Consider the following 15129-nt stretch of genomic DNA (forward strand, 5'->3'; position numbering starts at 1 on the left):
GGTGATGCTGAAATCGTTGGGCATGCATACCCCTGCCACCCAGCGGAAACATTTTAAACCACAGCCCCCACAGCGTTTCTAACCTCCCGGCACAGGCAGGACTTCTCCAGGAAGCAGGGCAGGAATGGCAGGCACAAGCCTCCCCATCCTCCGCCCGGCCAGGGCTTGACAAGGCCATCATCAGGCTCTAAGCAAGCCTTTTGAAGGCATGTCTGGGGGCGACGCACCGGTCTGCACACTGGATCCTTCTCCCTGTTTTCTCAACCGTCTGTCCACTTCTATCGTGCTTGGTCACAGATTCAGATCGCTGGGTCCTTTGCATGGTGGAAATGGGTTATTCTCTCCAATTCTGCTCCTCCCCTCTCTCCCAGCCCCCTTCCCCGTCCCTCCTCAGGGACCCTTGTCACGAGAATCTCATACAGGAGATTCAAACGCTCCTCGCCGCGGGAGCAGGTTCCTCAGGAGATAAGGGACAAGGGATTCTATTCCCATCATTTCCTAATCTCCAAAGCCAAGGCGAGTCTCAGACCCATCATTGATCTGTGAGACCTCAATAGTTTCATGAGAAAGTTGAGTGTCCGCATGGTCTCTCTAAGCATGATTATCCCCTCTCTGGATCCGAGAGACTGGTACGCCGCCTTCGACCTCAGGGACGTGTATTTCCACATCTCTATAATTCTTGCCCACAGATGGATCCTCATGTTCGTGGTCAGTCACAACCATTACCAATTTACGGTCCTCCTCTTTGGCCTGTGAACGGCCCCGTGAGTGTTCACCAAGTGCATGTCGGTCGTAGCCGCCTTCCTACACCAGAGGCAGGTGCAGGTTTAACCGTACCTCGACGACTGGCTGCTCAGGGGGCGTTCCAGGGACCAAGTGGAGTGATAAGTCAGCTTTGTAAGTTCCACCTTTGACAGGTTGGGTCTCCTGCTCAACGAGCACAAATCAACCCTATACCCGACACAGAGGATAGATTTTATCGGAGCAGTGTTGGACTCGGGTCAGGCTAGGGCATCCGAGCCAGAGGCTCGCTTTGGGTCAATGACAGACATCATACAAAGCCTCAGGCGGTACCCTACTACCTCAGCAAGGGGTTGCTTGAGGCGCCTCGGCCACATGGCAGCATGTATGTATGTGGTACAGCTCGTGAGGCTCAGGCCTCTCCAAGCTTGGCTGTCGTCACCCTACTGTCCAGGGCACAACAGCCTGGACAAGGTGATCACCCTCCTGGTGCCGGTTCTCGAATCTTTCCACTGGTGGCTCAACCCACAGGAGGTGTGCAAGGGAGTCCCCTTCAACAAACCCCAGCCCTTTCTGTCCCTCTAGACAGAAGTGTCAGCGCTGGGATAGAGCGCTCACCTGGGAGAACTCCAGACCCAAGGTCTCTGGTCGCAGGACGAACTTTCACTCCACATCCACGTCCAGGAGTTGAGAGTGGTCCGACTGGCACGTCAAACCTTCCAGGCCCAATTGCAAGGTAAGTGCGTGGGGGTCATGATGGACAACGCAATTGTGATGTTTTACATAAACAAGCAGAGTGGGGCTCGTTCCTCTCCCCTATGTTGGGCAGCCCTCAAGCTTCTGCATAGCCCACTCCATTCACCTGGAAGCATCTTACCTCCCAGCTTCTCAGAATGAGTTGGTGGACTACCTCAGCAGATCCTTCCACAATCACGAGTGGTCTATCCGCCCAGATGTGGTGCACAACATTTTCCAAAGGTGGGGAGTTCTCCAAATCGACCTGTTCACCACAAAGAGCAACAGAAAAGGCCCCTAATTCTGTTCCTTCTGGAATCACAGCCTGCTCTCTCTAGGGGATGCATTTCTCCTCCCTTGGACGGACCATCTGTTGTATGCATTCCCACCGGCTCCACTCATCCCCAGTGTTCAGCTCAAGATCTGCAGGGACAAGGCGGTGGTCATACTGGTAGCACTGTCTTGGCCTCACCAGCACTGGTACACCATGCTCCTTTAGCTGTCAGTGGACACCCCAATCGCATTGCCCCTGGTGCCAGACCTGATCACCCAAGACCACGGTCGTCTTCATCATCCCAACCTCGAGTCTCTGCACCTGACCGCTTTCCTGAAAGATCTGGACAAGCTATACCCGCAGTTTAAGCAACCTATCATAGAATATCAGGGTTGGAAGGGACCTCAGGAGGTCCATCCTCCCCGTGGAAGGAAAAGGCCTGGGTAGGGACCGTCGAATCGTGGAAGTCAACGAATGGCTACGCAGGTGGTGTCGGAGAGAAGGCTTTGGATTCTTTGACCATGGGATGGTGTTCCATGAAGAAGGAGTGCTGGGCAGAGGCGGGCTCCATCTTACGAAGAGAGGGAAGAGCACCTTTGCCAGCAGGCTGGCTAACCTAGTGAGGAGGGCTTTAAACTAGGTTCACCGGGGGAAGGAGACCAAAGCCCTGAGGTAAGTGGGAAAGAGGGATACCGGGAGGAAGCACAGGCAGAAATGTCTGTGAGGGGAGGGCTCCTGCCTCATACTGGGAATGAGGGGCGATCAACAGGTTATCTCAAGTGCTTATATACGAATGCACAAAGCCTTGGAAACAAGCAGGGAGAACTGGAGGTCCTGGTGATGTCAAGGAACTATGATGTGATTGGAATCACAGAGACTTGGTGGGATAACTCACATGACTGGAGTACTGTCATGGATGGTTATAAACTGTTCAGGAAGGACAGGCAGGGCAGAAAAGGTGGGGGAGTAGCACTGTATGTAAGGGAGCAGTATGACTGCTCAGAGCTCCGGTACGAAACTGTAGAAAAACCTGAGTGTCTCTGGATTAAGTTTAGAAGTGTGTGCAACAAGAGTGATGTAGTGGTGGGAGTCTGCTATAGACCACCGGACCAGGGGGATGAGGTAGATGAGGCTTTCTTCCGGCAGCTCACGGAAGCTACTAGATCGCATGCCCTGATTCTCATGGGTGACTTTAATTTTCCTGATATCTGCTGGGAAAGCAATACTGCGGTGCATAGACAATCCAGGAAGTTTTTGGAAAGCGTAGGGGACAATTTCCTGGTGCAAGTGCTAGAGGAGCCAACTAGCGGGGGCGCTTTTCTTGACCTGCTGCTCACAAACCGGGTAGAATTAGTGGGGGAAGCAAAAGTGGATGGGAATCTGGGAGGCAGTGACCATGAGTTGGTTGAGTTCAGGATCCTGACGCAGGGAAGAAAGGTAAGCAGCAGGATACGGACCCTGGACTTCAGGAAAGCAGACTTCGACTCCCTCAGGGAACGGATGGCCAGGATCCCCTGGGGGACTAACTTGAAGGGGAAAGGAGTCCAGGAGAGCTGGCTGTATTTCAAGGAATCCCTGTTGAGGTTACAGGGACAAACCATCCCAATGAGTCAAAAGAATAGTAAATATGGCAGGCGACCAGCTTGGCTTAACGGTGAAATCCTAGCGGATCTTAAACATAAAAAAGAAGCTTACAAGAAGTGGAAGCTTGGACATATGACCAGGGAAGAGTATAAAAATATTGCTCGGGCATGTAGGAATGAAATCAGGAGGGCCAAATCGCACCTGGAGCTGCAGCTAGCGAGAGATGTCAAGAGTAACAAGAAGGGTTTCTTCAGGTATGTTGGCAACAAGAAGAAAGCCAAGGAAAGTGTGGGCCCCTTACTGAATGAGGGAGGCAACCTAGTGACAGAGGATGTGGAAAAAGCTAATGTACTCAATGCTTTTTTTGCCTCTGTTTTCACTAACAAGGTCAGCTCCCAGACTGCTACGCTGGGCATCACAAAATGGGGAAGAGATGGCCAGCCCTCTGTGGAGATAGAGGTGGTTAGGGACTATTTAGAAAAGCTGGACGTGCACAAGTCCATGGGGCCGGACGAGTTGCATCCGAGAGTGCTGAAGGAATTGGCGGCTGTGATTGCAGAGCCATTGGCCATTATCTTTGAAAACTCGTGGCGAACCGGGGAAGTCCCGGATGACTGGAAAAAGGCTAATGTAGTGCCAATCTTTTAAAAAAGGGAAGAAGGAGGATCCTGGGAACTACAGGCCAGTCAGCCTCACCTCAGTCCCTGGAAAAATCATGGAGCAGGTCCTCAAAGAATCAATCTTGAAGTACTTGCATGAGAGGAAAGTGATCAGGAACAGCCAGCATGGATTCACCAAGGGAAGGTCATGCCTGACTAATCTAATCGCCTTTTATCATGAGATTACTGGTTCTGTGGATGAAGGGAAAGCAGTGGATGTATTGTTTCTTGACTTTAGCAAAGCTTTTGACACGGTCTCCCACAGTATTCTTGTCAGCAAGTTAAGGAAGTATGGGCTGGATGAATGCACTATAGGGTGGGTAGAAAGCTGGCTAGATTGTCGGGCTCAACGGGTAGTGATCAATGGCTCCATGTCTAGTTGGCAGCCGGTGTCAAGTGGAGTGCCCCAGGGGTCGGTCCTGGGGCCGGTTTTGTTCAATATCTTCATAAATGATCTGGAGGATGGTGTGGATTGCACTCTCAGCAAATTTGCGGACGATACTAAACTGGGAGGAGTGGTAGATACGCTGGAGGGGAGGGATAGGATACAGAAGGACCTAGACAAATTGGAGGATTGGGCCAAAAGAAATCTGATGAGGTTCAATAAGGATAAGTGCAGGGTCCTGCACTTAGGACGGAAGAATCCAATGCACCGCTACAGACTAGGGACCGAATGGCTAGGCAGCAGTTCTGCGGAAAAGGACCTGGGGTGACAGTGGACGAGAAGCTGGATATGAGTCAGCAGTGTGCCCTTGTTGCCAAGAAGGCCAATGGCATTTTGGGATGTATAAGTAGGGGCATAGCGAGCAGATCGAGGGACGTGATCGTCCCCCTCTATTCGACATTGGTGAGGCCTCATCTGGAGTACTGTGTCCAGTTTTGGGCCCCACACTACAAGAAGGATGTGGATAAATTGGAGAGAGTCCAGCGAAGGGCAACAAAAATGATTAGGGGTCTAGAACACATGACTTATGAGGAGAGGCTGAGGGAGCTGGGATTGTTTAGCCTGCAGAAGAGAAGAATGAGGGGGGATTTGATAGCTGCTTTCAACTACCTGAAAGGGGGTTCCAAAGAGGATGGCTCTAGACTGTTCTCAATGGTAGCAGATGACAGAACGAGGAGTAATGGCCTCAAGTTGCAGTGGGGGAGGTTTAGATTGGATATTAGGAAAAACTTTTTCACTAAGAGGGTGGTGAAATACTGGAATGCGTTGCCTAGGGAGGTGGTGGAATCTCCTTCCTTGGAAGTTTTTAAGGTCAGGCTTGACAAAGCCCTGGCTGGGATGATTTAACTGGGAATTGGTCCTGCTTCGAGCAGGGGGTTGGACTAGATGACCTTCAGGGGTCCCTTCCAACCCTGATATTCTATGATTCTATGATCTAGTCCAACCCCTTGCTCAAAGCAGGACCAATCCCCAATTTTTTCCCCAGATCCCTAAATGGCCTCCTCAAGGATTGAACTCACAACCCTGGGTTTAGCAGGCCAATGCTCAAACCACTGAGCTATCCCTATCCCAGCGTGGAATCTCAACCTGGTTCTTTACAGACTGATGGGGCCCCCGTTTGAACTCCTGGCGACTTGTTTGCTGCTTTACCTGTCATGGAAGATGACATTCCTAGTCACCATTACATCAGTAAGGAGAGTGTCAGAGCTTAAAGCCCTAGCCTCTGACCCTCCTTACACCATTTTCTATAAGGACAAGGTGCAACGTAGGCCTCACCCAGCCTTTCTCCCAAAGGTTGTGTCCCAATTCCACGCCAATCAGGACTTTTTCCTACCTGTCTTTTACCCGAAGCCTCACATGGATAGTCAAGAACAAAGATTACGCTCCCTGGACATTCGAGTGCTGACATTTTACATTGAATGCACAAAGCCGTTCCATAAGTCGAACCAGCTGTTCGTGGCAGTTGCGGACCGGATGAAGGGCCTTCCGGTCTCATTGCAGAGGATTTCATCTTGGATCGCATCTTGTATCCAGGCAGGGTATGATCTGGCAAAAGTACTGGCCCCTGCACTAACGGCACATTCCCCAAGAGTGCAGGCCTCCTCAGCAGCATTCCTGACCCAGGCCCAGATCCAGGAGATAGGGAGGGTGGCAACGTGGTCCTTGGTTCATGCTTTCAGCTCTTGTTACGCTATTACCCAGAGACGATGCAGCATTTGGCAGAGCGGTGCTCCAGTCAGTGATTCCATGACCTCCAACCCCACCTCCTGGCTAGGGCGTCACCTAATTGGAATCGACATGAGCAATCACCCGAAGGAAAAAACGGTTACCTTTCTTTCATAACTGTTGTTCTTCGAGATGTGTTGCTCACGTCCATTCCAAACCCACCCGCCTTCTCCTCTGTTGGAGTATTCAGCAAGAAGGGACTGAAGAGGCGGTGGATCGGCAGGGACTTATATTCACCGCCATGAAGGCGCCACTCCAGGGGGCTCCATAGCCGACCTGACGGGTGCTGCTAGGGGAAAAACCTTCCTATGACTGTGCATGTGGTGCGCACGCACCTAGTTGGAATAGATACAAGCGACACATCTCGAAGAACAACAGTTATGAGAAGGTAACTGTTTATTCAGTTTACTCAGTGTAGATAATACTTCGTTTGATTCATAAATCAGTTAGTTTTAAGTGCAAAATGTGTTTTGATAAACTTCCTTTTTTCTTATGTATCCAGCACATTTAAGGTAGTTTTATTTGACTAATAATTTCAAAATGCTGTTTTTTCACATTTTAATTGAATTCCAATTTCTGTCCAAAATTAATCATCTAATAAATAAGAAATGAGTCTTTCACCAATTTCTAACATGATATAAATATATTAAAATCAAGAATCTGAACAAGTGTGCGTAGATATACTGCATCCTCCTGATTAGCAAAAAGAATCAGCATCAAATTTAGAGGAAAGGCTGTGAGTAGCTGCATATCAGCATGTTTTAATGGTACCAACCAATGAGAATCAGCCTTTTTTTAAGGAAAATAACTACAAAGCACAAACGCAAAACAAGATTAAAATTGATTATTTAAATCAGGGTTTCCTGTTTGCTGATTTAAATCATGATTAGAATCCGTGATTTAAATTGCTTAGGTTTTAATCAGTCTACCCTGCCTGCAACATAGAGACCACAGCAGTTCTGGTGCCTTTCTGATGTCCCCTCTACGACGTGACATCCTGTTTGGCCAACTCTCCCAAAAGCCAAGTGAAAAAGCTGTTCTGAAACATTAGTATCAGTTGCTTGTAACTTGCTCAGATGGTTCTTTGATATAGAAACTTCCCAGCCCAAAACTGGTTTCTTTTAAAGAGTTGGAGCAAAATGTGTGCAGCTTTTCTTTACATTCAAACAAGAAATAATTTTTTTGGGCAGGGTTTGTGATAGCATCTTTGTCTGTAACATGATAATTTTTGAATGCTGACTGTGATCTGTTCAAAATTTCAGGGAATGTTCTAGGTTTCAGTGGGCAGAAACTGATTATTTTGCGAAAAAAATAGAAGGGGAAAAATGGGGAACACATGGAGCCTCTGGCGTCTGTTTAGCAGAGCCACACCTTCAACGGTTAGCACCTTCCAGCATAACAATACCTCTATCTCAACTCTGTTCATCCTCCCAGTAGAGTTCAGCATGTTGACATCTTGAGTGACTTATCTCCTAGACAGAAAGAAGAGAAGAAATAATGGGGGGAAGGGGAGCCCACAGGGCATCTGGCAGAGAATATCATAGAATGGGGGTTTCTCACATAGTCCCTGGTATGGGGAAAACATAGAGCCACTGCCAATGGTGGGGAATGTGGGATGCACAGAGCCTGGTGTGCAGGGAGGAGAGCAGTTACAGGGAGTCCCTGGATTAGAGGGCGGATGGGAGGGTAGCACACTAGGAGCTCGTGGGGAGAATGGAGGGGTATAAGAACCTCTAGGTGAGTACAGTGAGCCCACCCTGTAAAACTTGCAAAACGTGTGACCCCCTAGTGTATATTTAAATAACTTGAATGGGCACAGTTTAAAAAATGAAGCTTATTGTGAGGCTAGCCCTCAATGAAGAGTCTTTCTTAGGGCTGGTCTACACTGCAAAGTTATATTGGTACAGCAAAGTCTCCCAGGCATAAAAAATAGACGCTCCTGAGATAGTTAAGCCAACCTAACACCCAGAGTAGACAGGGTTTTCCAGGTCCTGTGGACCCCCCTCTTAGGCTGTGGGGGGATCCTTTAGCAGTGAGCGGGCTTTGCCCGCCCACTTCCTGGATCCCAATAAGATCCAGAGTAGACAGTGCTACCACCTCTTGGGGAGGCAGATTTCCTACAGCAACAGAAGAACCCCTCTCGTCACTGCAGTGTCTACACTGAAGCACTACAGCAGCACAGCTATGGTGTTTTAAGTGTAGACATAGCCCAAGGTGCTTAGTTACATATTTTCATATGTACAGTACATGAGTTTCAATGCACATTTTAATTGCGGTAATGATCTTCACTCTCTCTGCTGGCAGAGAAGATTTTACATTTAATGACTTGTTTAAAGATGACCAACCCTGGAAGAGGGTATGCTGGAAGCTGGGCTTCTGCCTAAAGAAAGTTTTAAAGTGATTTTGGCATAGTCTTCTGCATTTTTTTAAATTAGAAATTCCAGTTCTGTCTGAGTGGAAAACTAGTGAAATGATTACATCTGAAGAGAAGATGAGATTTAAAGTCAGACTGTGAAAAACTATTTTAAAAGTTTTTTTAACACCTATTTAGCTTCAGTGATTAACACTTTGAAGAGAAGAGGTCTTTATTTAAAAATCCAAACACCCCTGTTCTTTCCATTGAAGTGTGAGAGCTAACAGTGTACATGTGTTGTGACCCCCAACATGTCCTCTAGCAAAACCAGGGGAGCAGATACTCCTAATTTTTTCTTAGGTACAGAACAAGCAGAAAAAAATCTTAAAACCCCAAACAAACAACTCCTTTCAGGCTTTCTTTATATGTTATAATAAAGCAAAAATAAAGGTCACAAGTCCAATATTTTTAGTAGGGCTGTCAAGCGATTAAAAAAATGAATTGTGATTAATTGCACTGTTAAATAAATGGTATTCAATATTGTTTAAATATTTTTGGATGTTTTCTACATTTTCGAATATGTTGATTTCAATTACAACACAGAATACAGTGTACAGGGCTCTTATTTTTGATTACAAGTATTTGCACTGTAAAAAAAACAAAAGAAATAGTATTTTTCAATTCACCTAATGCAGGTACTGTAGTGCAGTCTATTTATCATGAAAGTTGAACTTACAGATGTAGAATTATATACAAAAAATAACTGCATTAAAAAATAAAACAATGTAAAACTTTAGAGCCTACACGTCCGCTCAGTCCTACTTCAGCCAATCACTCAGACAAACAAGTTTGGTTACAATTTGCAGGAGATAACGCTGCCCGTTTCTTGTTTACAATGTCACCTGAAAATGAGAACAGGCATTTGCATGGCACTGTTGTAGCTGGCATTACAGGATATTTATGTGCCAGATCCGCTAAAGATTCATATGTCACTTCATGCTTCAGCCCACATTCCAGTGGACATGCGTCCATGCTGATGACGCGTTTGTAATGATCCAAAGCAGAGCGGACTGACGCATGTTCATTTTCAACGTCTGAGTCAGATACCACATCAGTGGGTTGATTTTCTTTTTTGGTGGTTTAGGTTTGGTAGTTTCCGCATCCGAGTGTTGCTCTTTTAAGACTTCTGAAAGCATGCTTCACACCCTGTCCCGCTCAGATTTTGGACAGTGCTTCAGATTCTTAAACTTTGAGTCGAGTGCTGTAGCTATTTTTAGAAATCTCACATTGGTACCTTTGCGTTTTGTCAAATCTGCTGTGAAAGTGTTCTTAAAACGAACATATGCTGGATCATCATCCGAGACTGCTATAACATAAAATATATGGCAGAATGCTGGTAAAACAGAGTAGGGGACATACAATTCTCTCCCAAGGCATTCAGTCACAAATTCTAAGTAACACATTTTTTTCGTAAACCCCATCAGCATGGAAGCATGTCCTCTGGAATGGTGGCCGAAGCATGAAGAGGCATACGAATGTTTAGCATATCTGGCACGTAAATACCTTGCAACGCCGGCTCCAAAAGTGCCACGCGAATGCCTGTTCTCACTTTCAGGTGACATTGTAAATAAGAAGCCGGCAGCAGTATCTCCCATAACTTGTTTGTCTTAGCGATTGGTTGAACAAGAAGTAAGACTGAGTGGACTTCTAGGCGCTAAAGTTTTGCATGGTTTTGTTTTTGAGTGCAGTTATGTAACAAAAAAAATCTCTACATTTGTATGTTACTTTTTCACGATAAAAAGATTGCACTACAGTACTTGTATGAGGTAAATTGAAAAATACTATTTCTTTTGTTTATCATTTTTACAGTACAAATATTTGTAATAAAAATAATATAAAGTGAGTACTGTACACTTTGTATTCTGTGTTGTAATAGAAATCAATATATTTGAAAATGTAGAAAAACATGCAAAAATATGTAATAAATTTCAATTGGTATTCTATTGTTTAACTGCGTGATTAAAACTGTGATTAATTTTTGAGTTAATTGCGTGAGTTAACTGCAATTAATCGACAGCCCTAAATTTTAGATATCCTTTGTAGGCCCCTTGTAAATCAATGGGAGAAACAATGTTTTCCATCCTGATTAAATCATACATTTCTGATGATTGCACAAGACTATGTCCTGGAAAACAAATATCTAGAACAAAAATTCTTAAAATTTCTAAGTTCAGAAAATAGAGATGGCTTATTGTTCAAAATGGAGAAAGCATCAAACATCATGGAATATAATCTAACAAATGAGTATGGGGTAATTGGGGAACTCTAGCAGGGCTACTTCTCTGTGTTTAGTTGCCTTTGTGTGAAAAGGGAAGGTGATTGCAGCAGAGATTGAATGAGTATTGGAGACCCCCTCTACACCATTTCTGGAGCAGAGGGTTGGATGTTCAGCCTAGGGGTAGGAAGGTGGGGTTCAAATATATTAAAACAGTACCTGGCTTGTTGAATGGCCTCTTTCTATTTCTAGAATTTCTTGGATCCTTGTAGTAAAATATCAGTGTCTCAAGGTGTCATTGGGAGGCAATAATTAGAGGTGAAAGGAATATAAATATTAGATTTCAGGGGGTATCAATGGATGTCAGAGCTGGAATACTGTAGCCTCAGAATGTATAGCTTTAGGATAAGTAAAATTTGCAAAAATGCCTTAGTGATTTAGGAGCATAAGTCCCGTTGACTTTCAGTGATGCTTAGGCTCCTAGGGGTATAGGTTACTTTTGAAAGTGGAACTTAAGGACTTTGTCACTTAGGTGATTTTGGGAAATTTACTCTTGAAGAGTTACCATGTTTTCTGGGTCTAACTCCATAATTATGTATGTCTTCATTTGGCTTTAGATTGTTTCCAGTAAAACACTCACTCGGCCTTTGGAGTTGAAGAAAGGAAAGCCAGCAGGAAAAGGCACCATTACGGTAACTGTGCTTTATGTATAGCCCTAAAAGAATGAATGAGCTTGTCACTTTATGTAGAGTTAAATTTCTTTGGTTAAATAAATTAGCTTTGGGTAAATTAATTTCAAAGTTTGTCTGCTTTTTGGCAGTGTTAAATTGTGTTACTTGACGTGTGTGTGTGTGTGTATGTGTGTGCGCGCAAGAAAACATATTTACAACCAGAAGCAAAGGCCCTTTCATGTGCCTGAGTGTCTGCTAAGCTTCACTGGAAATTAATTTGTCTTTAAATTCTTGTAACACAGATTTCAGCAGAAGAGATAAAAGACACAAGAGTTGTCAGTCTAGAGATTGAAGCACAGAACTTGGACAAAAAGGTAATTGATTCTTACACAGTTACACGTTTTTATAGCTATAATCAGGACTTGCAGTAAGGTGGAGTTCAGTTCTACTCGCTCTGAATGTGTGTTTGTGTTCACTAATTTTTTTTTTTAATCGGGAGAACAGTGTGGAAGAGGAAGTACTCACATTTAGTAAATGCTTAAACAAGAAACATGCTGTTTATGTTTTGAATGTGATGTCACATACAAAATTACCAAACCACACTTTTGGGATTGGTCTTGCCTTTCATTCAAGGTGATTTCATTGAGATGTGTCTTTGATAATGGGCAGTTTACATGAAAAAATATCCTTGAGGTAGAATTGAAAGTTGAGTTAGGCTAAACATTAAATATATTGGATAACAACTGGAGAACTTCCAAAGTTCAGAGTTGAGTTTTGAATCCTTATCTGCACTGGGGGTTAGGTGCACTGGCAGAGCTGTGGAATACATGGGGATTGGGGAGCACTAGGGGTGCACTAGGGTTGGGGCTGACGAGGTTGAGCTGCAGGATGTGGGGCGGTTTCAGGTGCAGGATTGGGTGCACTGACAGAGCTGTGGAGTACATGAGGTGGGGGTGTGCTGGCAGAGCTTGTGGGACCATGCCTCCCACATCTGAGTCCCCAACCTCTCTTGCCTCACCTATCATCCATCCTTATTTATCCCCCTCCCTCCTCACTGCAGTCCAAAATCCCTCTCCTCTCATTTCCCCACTCCTCTGTCCCGTAATATCCCCCCAGGCATTTACATGTCTAATTCCCCCCCAGACATGGCTTACATTCCCTCCAGAATACAGCTGCCACCAACAACTCTCACATTGCAGCATCCTCCAGCCCCTCCATGCAGAACTCCTTTTGTCGTAGGGGAGGGCTATGATAACTATTTAATGGCAGCGTGAGTTCACCGACAAAAGGCCTCTGTTTCATCTAGTCATTAGTTTCTCAGTTTAACAGTACAAGGCATCAGAAGGAAACCTATTTTTTGTTTTTTTGTTTTTTTTTTTGGGGGGGGGGGTTTGTAACCTGGAAACCCCTTGATCAAGTGACCGCATATACGTATAACTAATGCTACCCCACACTCCCATGAGGCACACCAAATTTCAACAAATCTGCCAAAGCATGTCGATTTTAAAGGACTTCGGAAGGTCGACCTTTTAAACAGCTATCACGCTGCAGCGATAGCTTAGTGATGCACCTGCGCCACTGTAATATGTGCACTGCCTCACAAACTTCTCTGGGCTTTCTGTCCCACTGGGGATGCCAGCTTCCCGTCATTCCCCTCCCCAAACGTGATGTACTCCTACCCCAAACCTCCACCACTAAGTGTTTGGTATTTATTTGGACAAAGCATGGGGGGTTGATTACTCCTATTTTTTGTTTTTACAGGATTTTTTGGGCAAATCAGATCCGTTTTTGGAATTTTACAAGCAGAGTGATGGTGGAAAATGGCAGCTGGTCTATAGATCAGAGGTAGGGTTTGCACATTGACACACACTGTTCTGGCATTAGGTTCGGCTCTCATTGCCTGAAAAGGGCGAACGTATTGTGCTGTGGGGAACAGGATATTGCTGTGTTTTTACAGAAACTAGTTTTAGTGTCTACTGAACTCTGGCGCCACAAATGCTAACTTGCGCTTCGTTAAGTTTCTTTCATTTCAAAGGATTCCAAAGTATTTTCCAAACAAACTTATAAGTGTAGACAGAATGTAGTTATCCACACTGGGATTTTGCACAGCATAGTAGGGTTAGGACCTATGGCACTTTGAAAAGAGTAGAGACTCCTTAATGGCCATATGTTAGGACCTTTTTTAATGTTTGATCTGAAAAAAGATGCAGTGTCCCTTAATGCTGTTGGAGTGTTAGTTCAGTCCTGACTTAGAGGAAAGAGTGGCACCTCCTGAGCTGTGAGCTCTTGCTTTTCGCAGCACCTGTGTTTTACCGGATTTCTCCTCCCGGAATTAATCAGGCCCAACCTAGAATATATTTAGTCTGCACTTAAAATTTAGGCCGCCCTAGCTACATTGCTCAGGGCTGCGAAAAATCTCATGACCCGTGCAGTGTAGTTACGTTGACCTAACCCCCACTGTAGCTACTGCCTCTCGAGGAGATAGATTTACTGCAGTGATGGAAAAACCCCTTTTGTTGCTGTAGTAAGCGCCTGCACTACAGTGGTGTGGCTGCAGCTGTGCCTCTGTAGTGCTTGTTGTATAGACATGTCCTTGGCATGCAAAATCTGAGAAGTTCGCAGCTTGAGGCTTGATCTACACTTAAAATTGATATCAACAAAGCTGTGTCAGTCAGGGGTGTGAAACCCCCCCACATCTCTGACTCATGTAGCTATGCTGGCAAACCCCTCAAGATAGATGCAGCTATGTCGACAGAAGAGTGCTTCTGTCCACATAACTAATGTTGTTCAGGGAGGTGGTATTCCTATACCAGCACAAAAACTCCTTATGTCATTGTAAGCTGTGTCTACCGTAGGGGACTGTACGGACATAGCGCTGCTTGTATAGGCTCTGTAGAATAGACGTAGTCTGAAACACCATACCTCCAGTTCAAGAATTGCCTCCAGATACTCAGCATGGTGTAGAACTCTTGATTTTGACAATGTTAAAACTCTTAACAATTTGCATGTGGCATCCCCCATTCAAGATTATTTATTATATCTGTTGTCTTGCAGGTGATTAAGAACAATTTAAATCCATGCTGGAGGAAGTTTAGTGTTCCCTTGCAAACGTTCTGTGGAGGGGACTTCAATAACCCAATCAAGGTATGGTCTTTGGAAAGCGTAAGTGATTAGATTCTCTCTCTCTCATTCCTTTGCAATTGTAAGTCACCACCTCTGGGTTGACATTAACTAGCTATGTGATTATCAGGCTGTTCAATCTTTGCTTATCTAGAGAAGTTGTTTAAAAATGTAAATATTAGCAAATAAGAGATCATTTTTATTAAATGCAAAATCTATGTGAATGCAATAGCACCTGTCAAATTTAAAATAGGTCAAGAACTGCAAAAGTGAAGTTTCCCACACTCTTCCCTAATGACTGAACTATAGATAGAATTATCAGACTTTCAGTTATTGTCTGGAACGTAGCTGAGAGGGTCATTCAATGCTGAACCAAACTGATGGTGCTGAGGAAGGCGATGGTACAATGTAAACCTAAGTGCCATCTTTGGTCTTGTCTTCATACTAGCAGGGACCCTTTTCCTATTGCCAGCTTGAGCAGAGGCTTTTCCTTGAAAAGGGCCTGGTTTTGGGTCTAGATTCTAACTCCTTGAGCTCTTACATACAA

The 15129-nt window shown here is 45.0% G+C and overlaps 1 protein-coding gene across 8 annotated transcripts in view; it reads left to right on the top strand.

Annotated features, from left to right (window-relative positions):
- The window catches only part of CPNE1 (copine 1), an 82378-nt gene that overhangs the window by 53936 nt on the left and 13313 nt on the right, over window positions 1-15129 (top strand). For all 8 annotated transcript variants that reach the window (XM_077831935.1, XM_077831927.1, XM_077831929.1 and 5 more), the window contains 4 exons: window positions 11409-11483; window positions 11765-11836; window positions 13224-13307; window positions 14517-14606. In XM_077831935.1, the coding sequence (XP_077688061.1) occupies window positions 11409-11483; window positions 11765-11836; window positions 13224-13307; window positions 14517-14606 (321 nt within the window). The remainder of the gene's footprint in view (window positions 1-11408; window positions 11484-11764; window positions 11837-13223; window positions 13308-14516; window positions 14607-15129) is intronic.

This window comes from Eretmochelys imbricata, chromosome 13, assembly GCF_965152235.1.
Source record: "Eretmochelys imbricata isolate rEreImb1 chromosome 13, rEreImb1.hap1, whole genome shotgun sequence".
Classification (NCBI taxonomy): domain Eukaryota; kingdom Metazoa; phylum Chordata; order Testudines; family Cheloniidae; genus Eretmochelys; species Eretmochelys imbricata.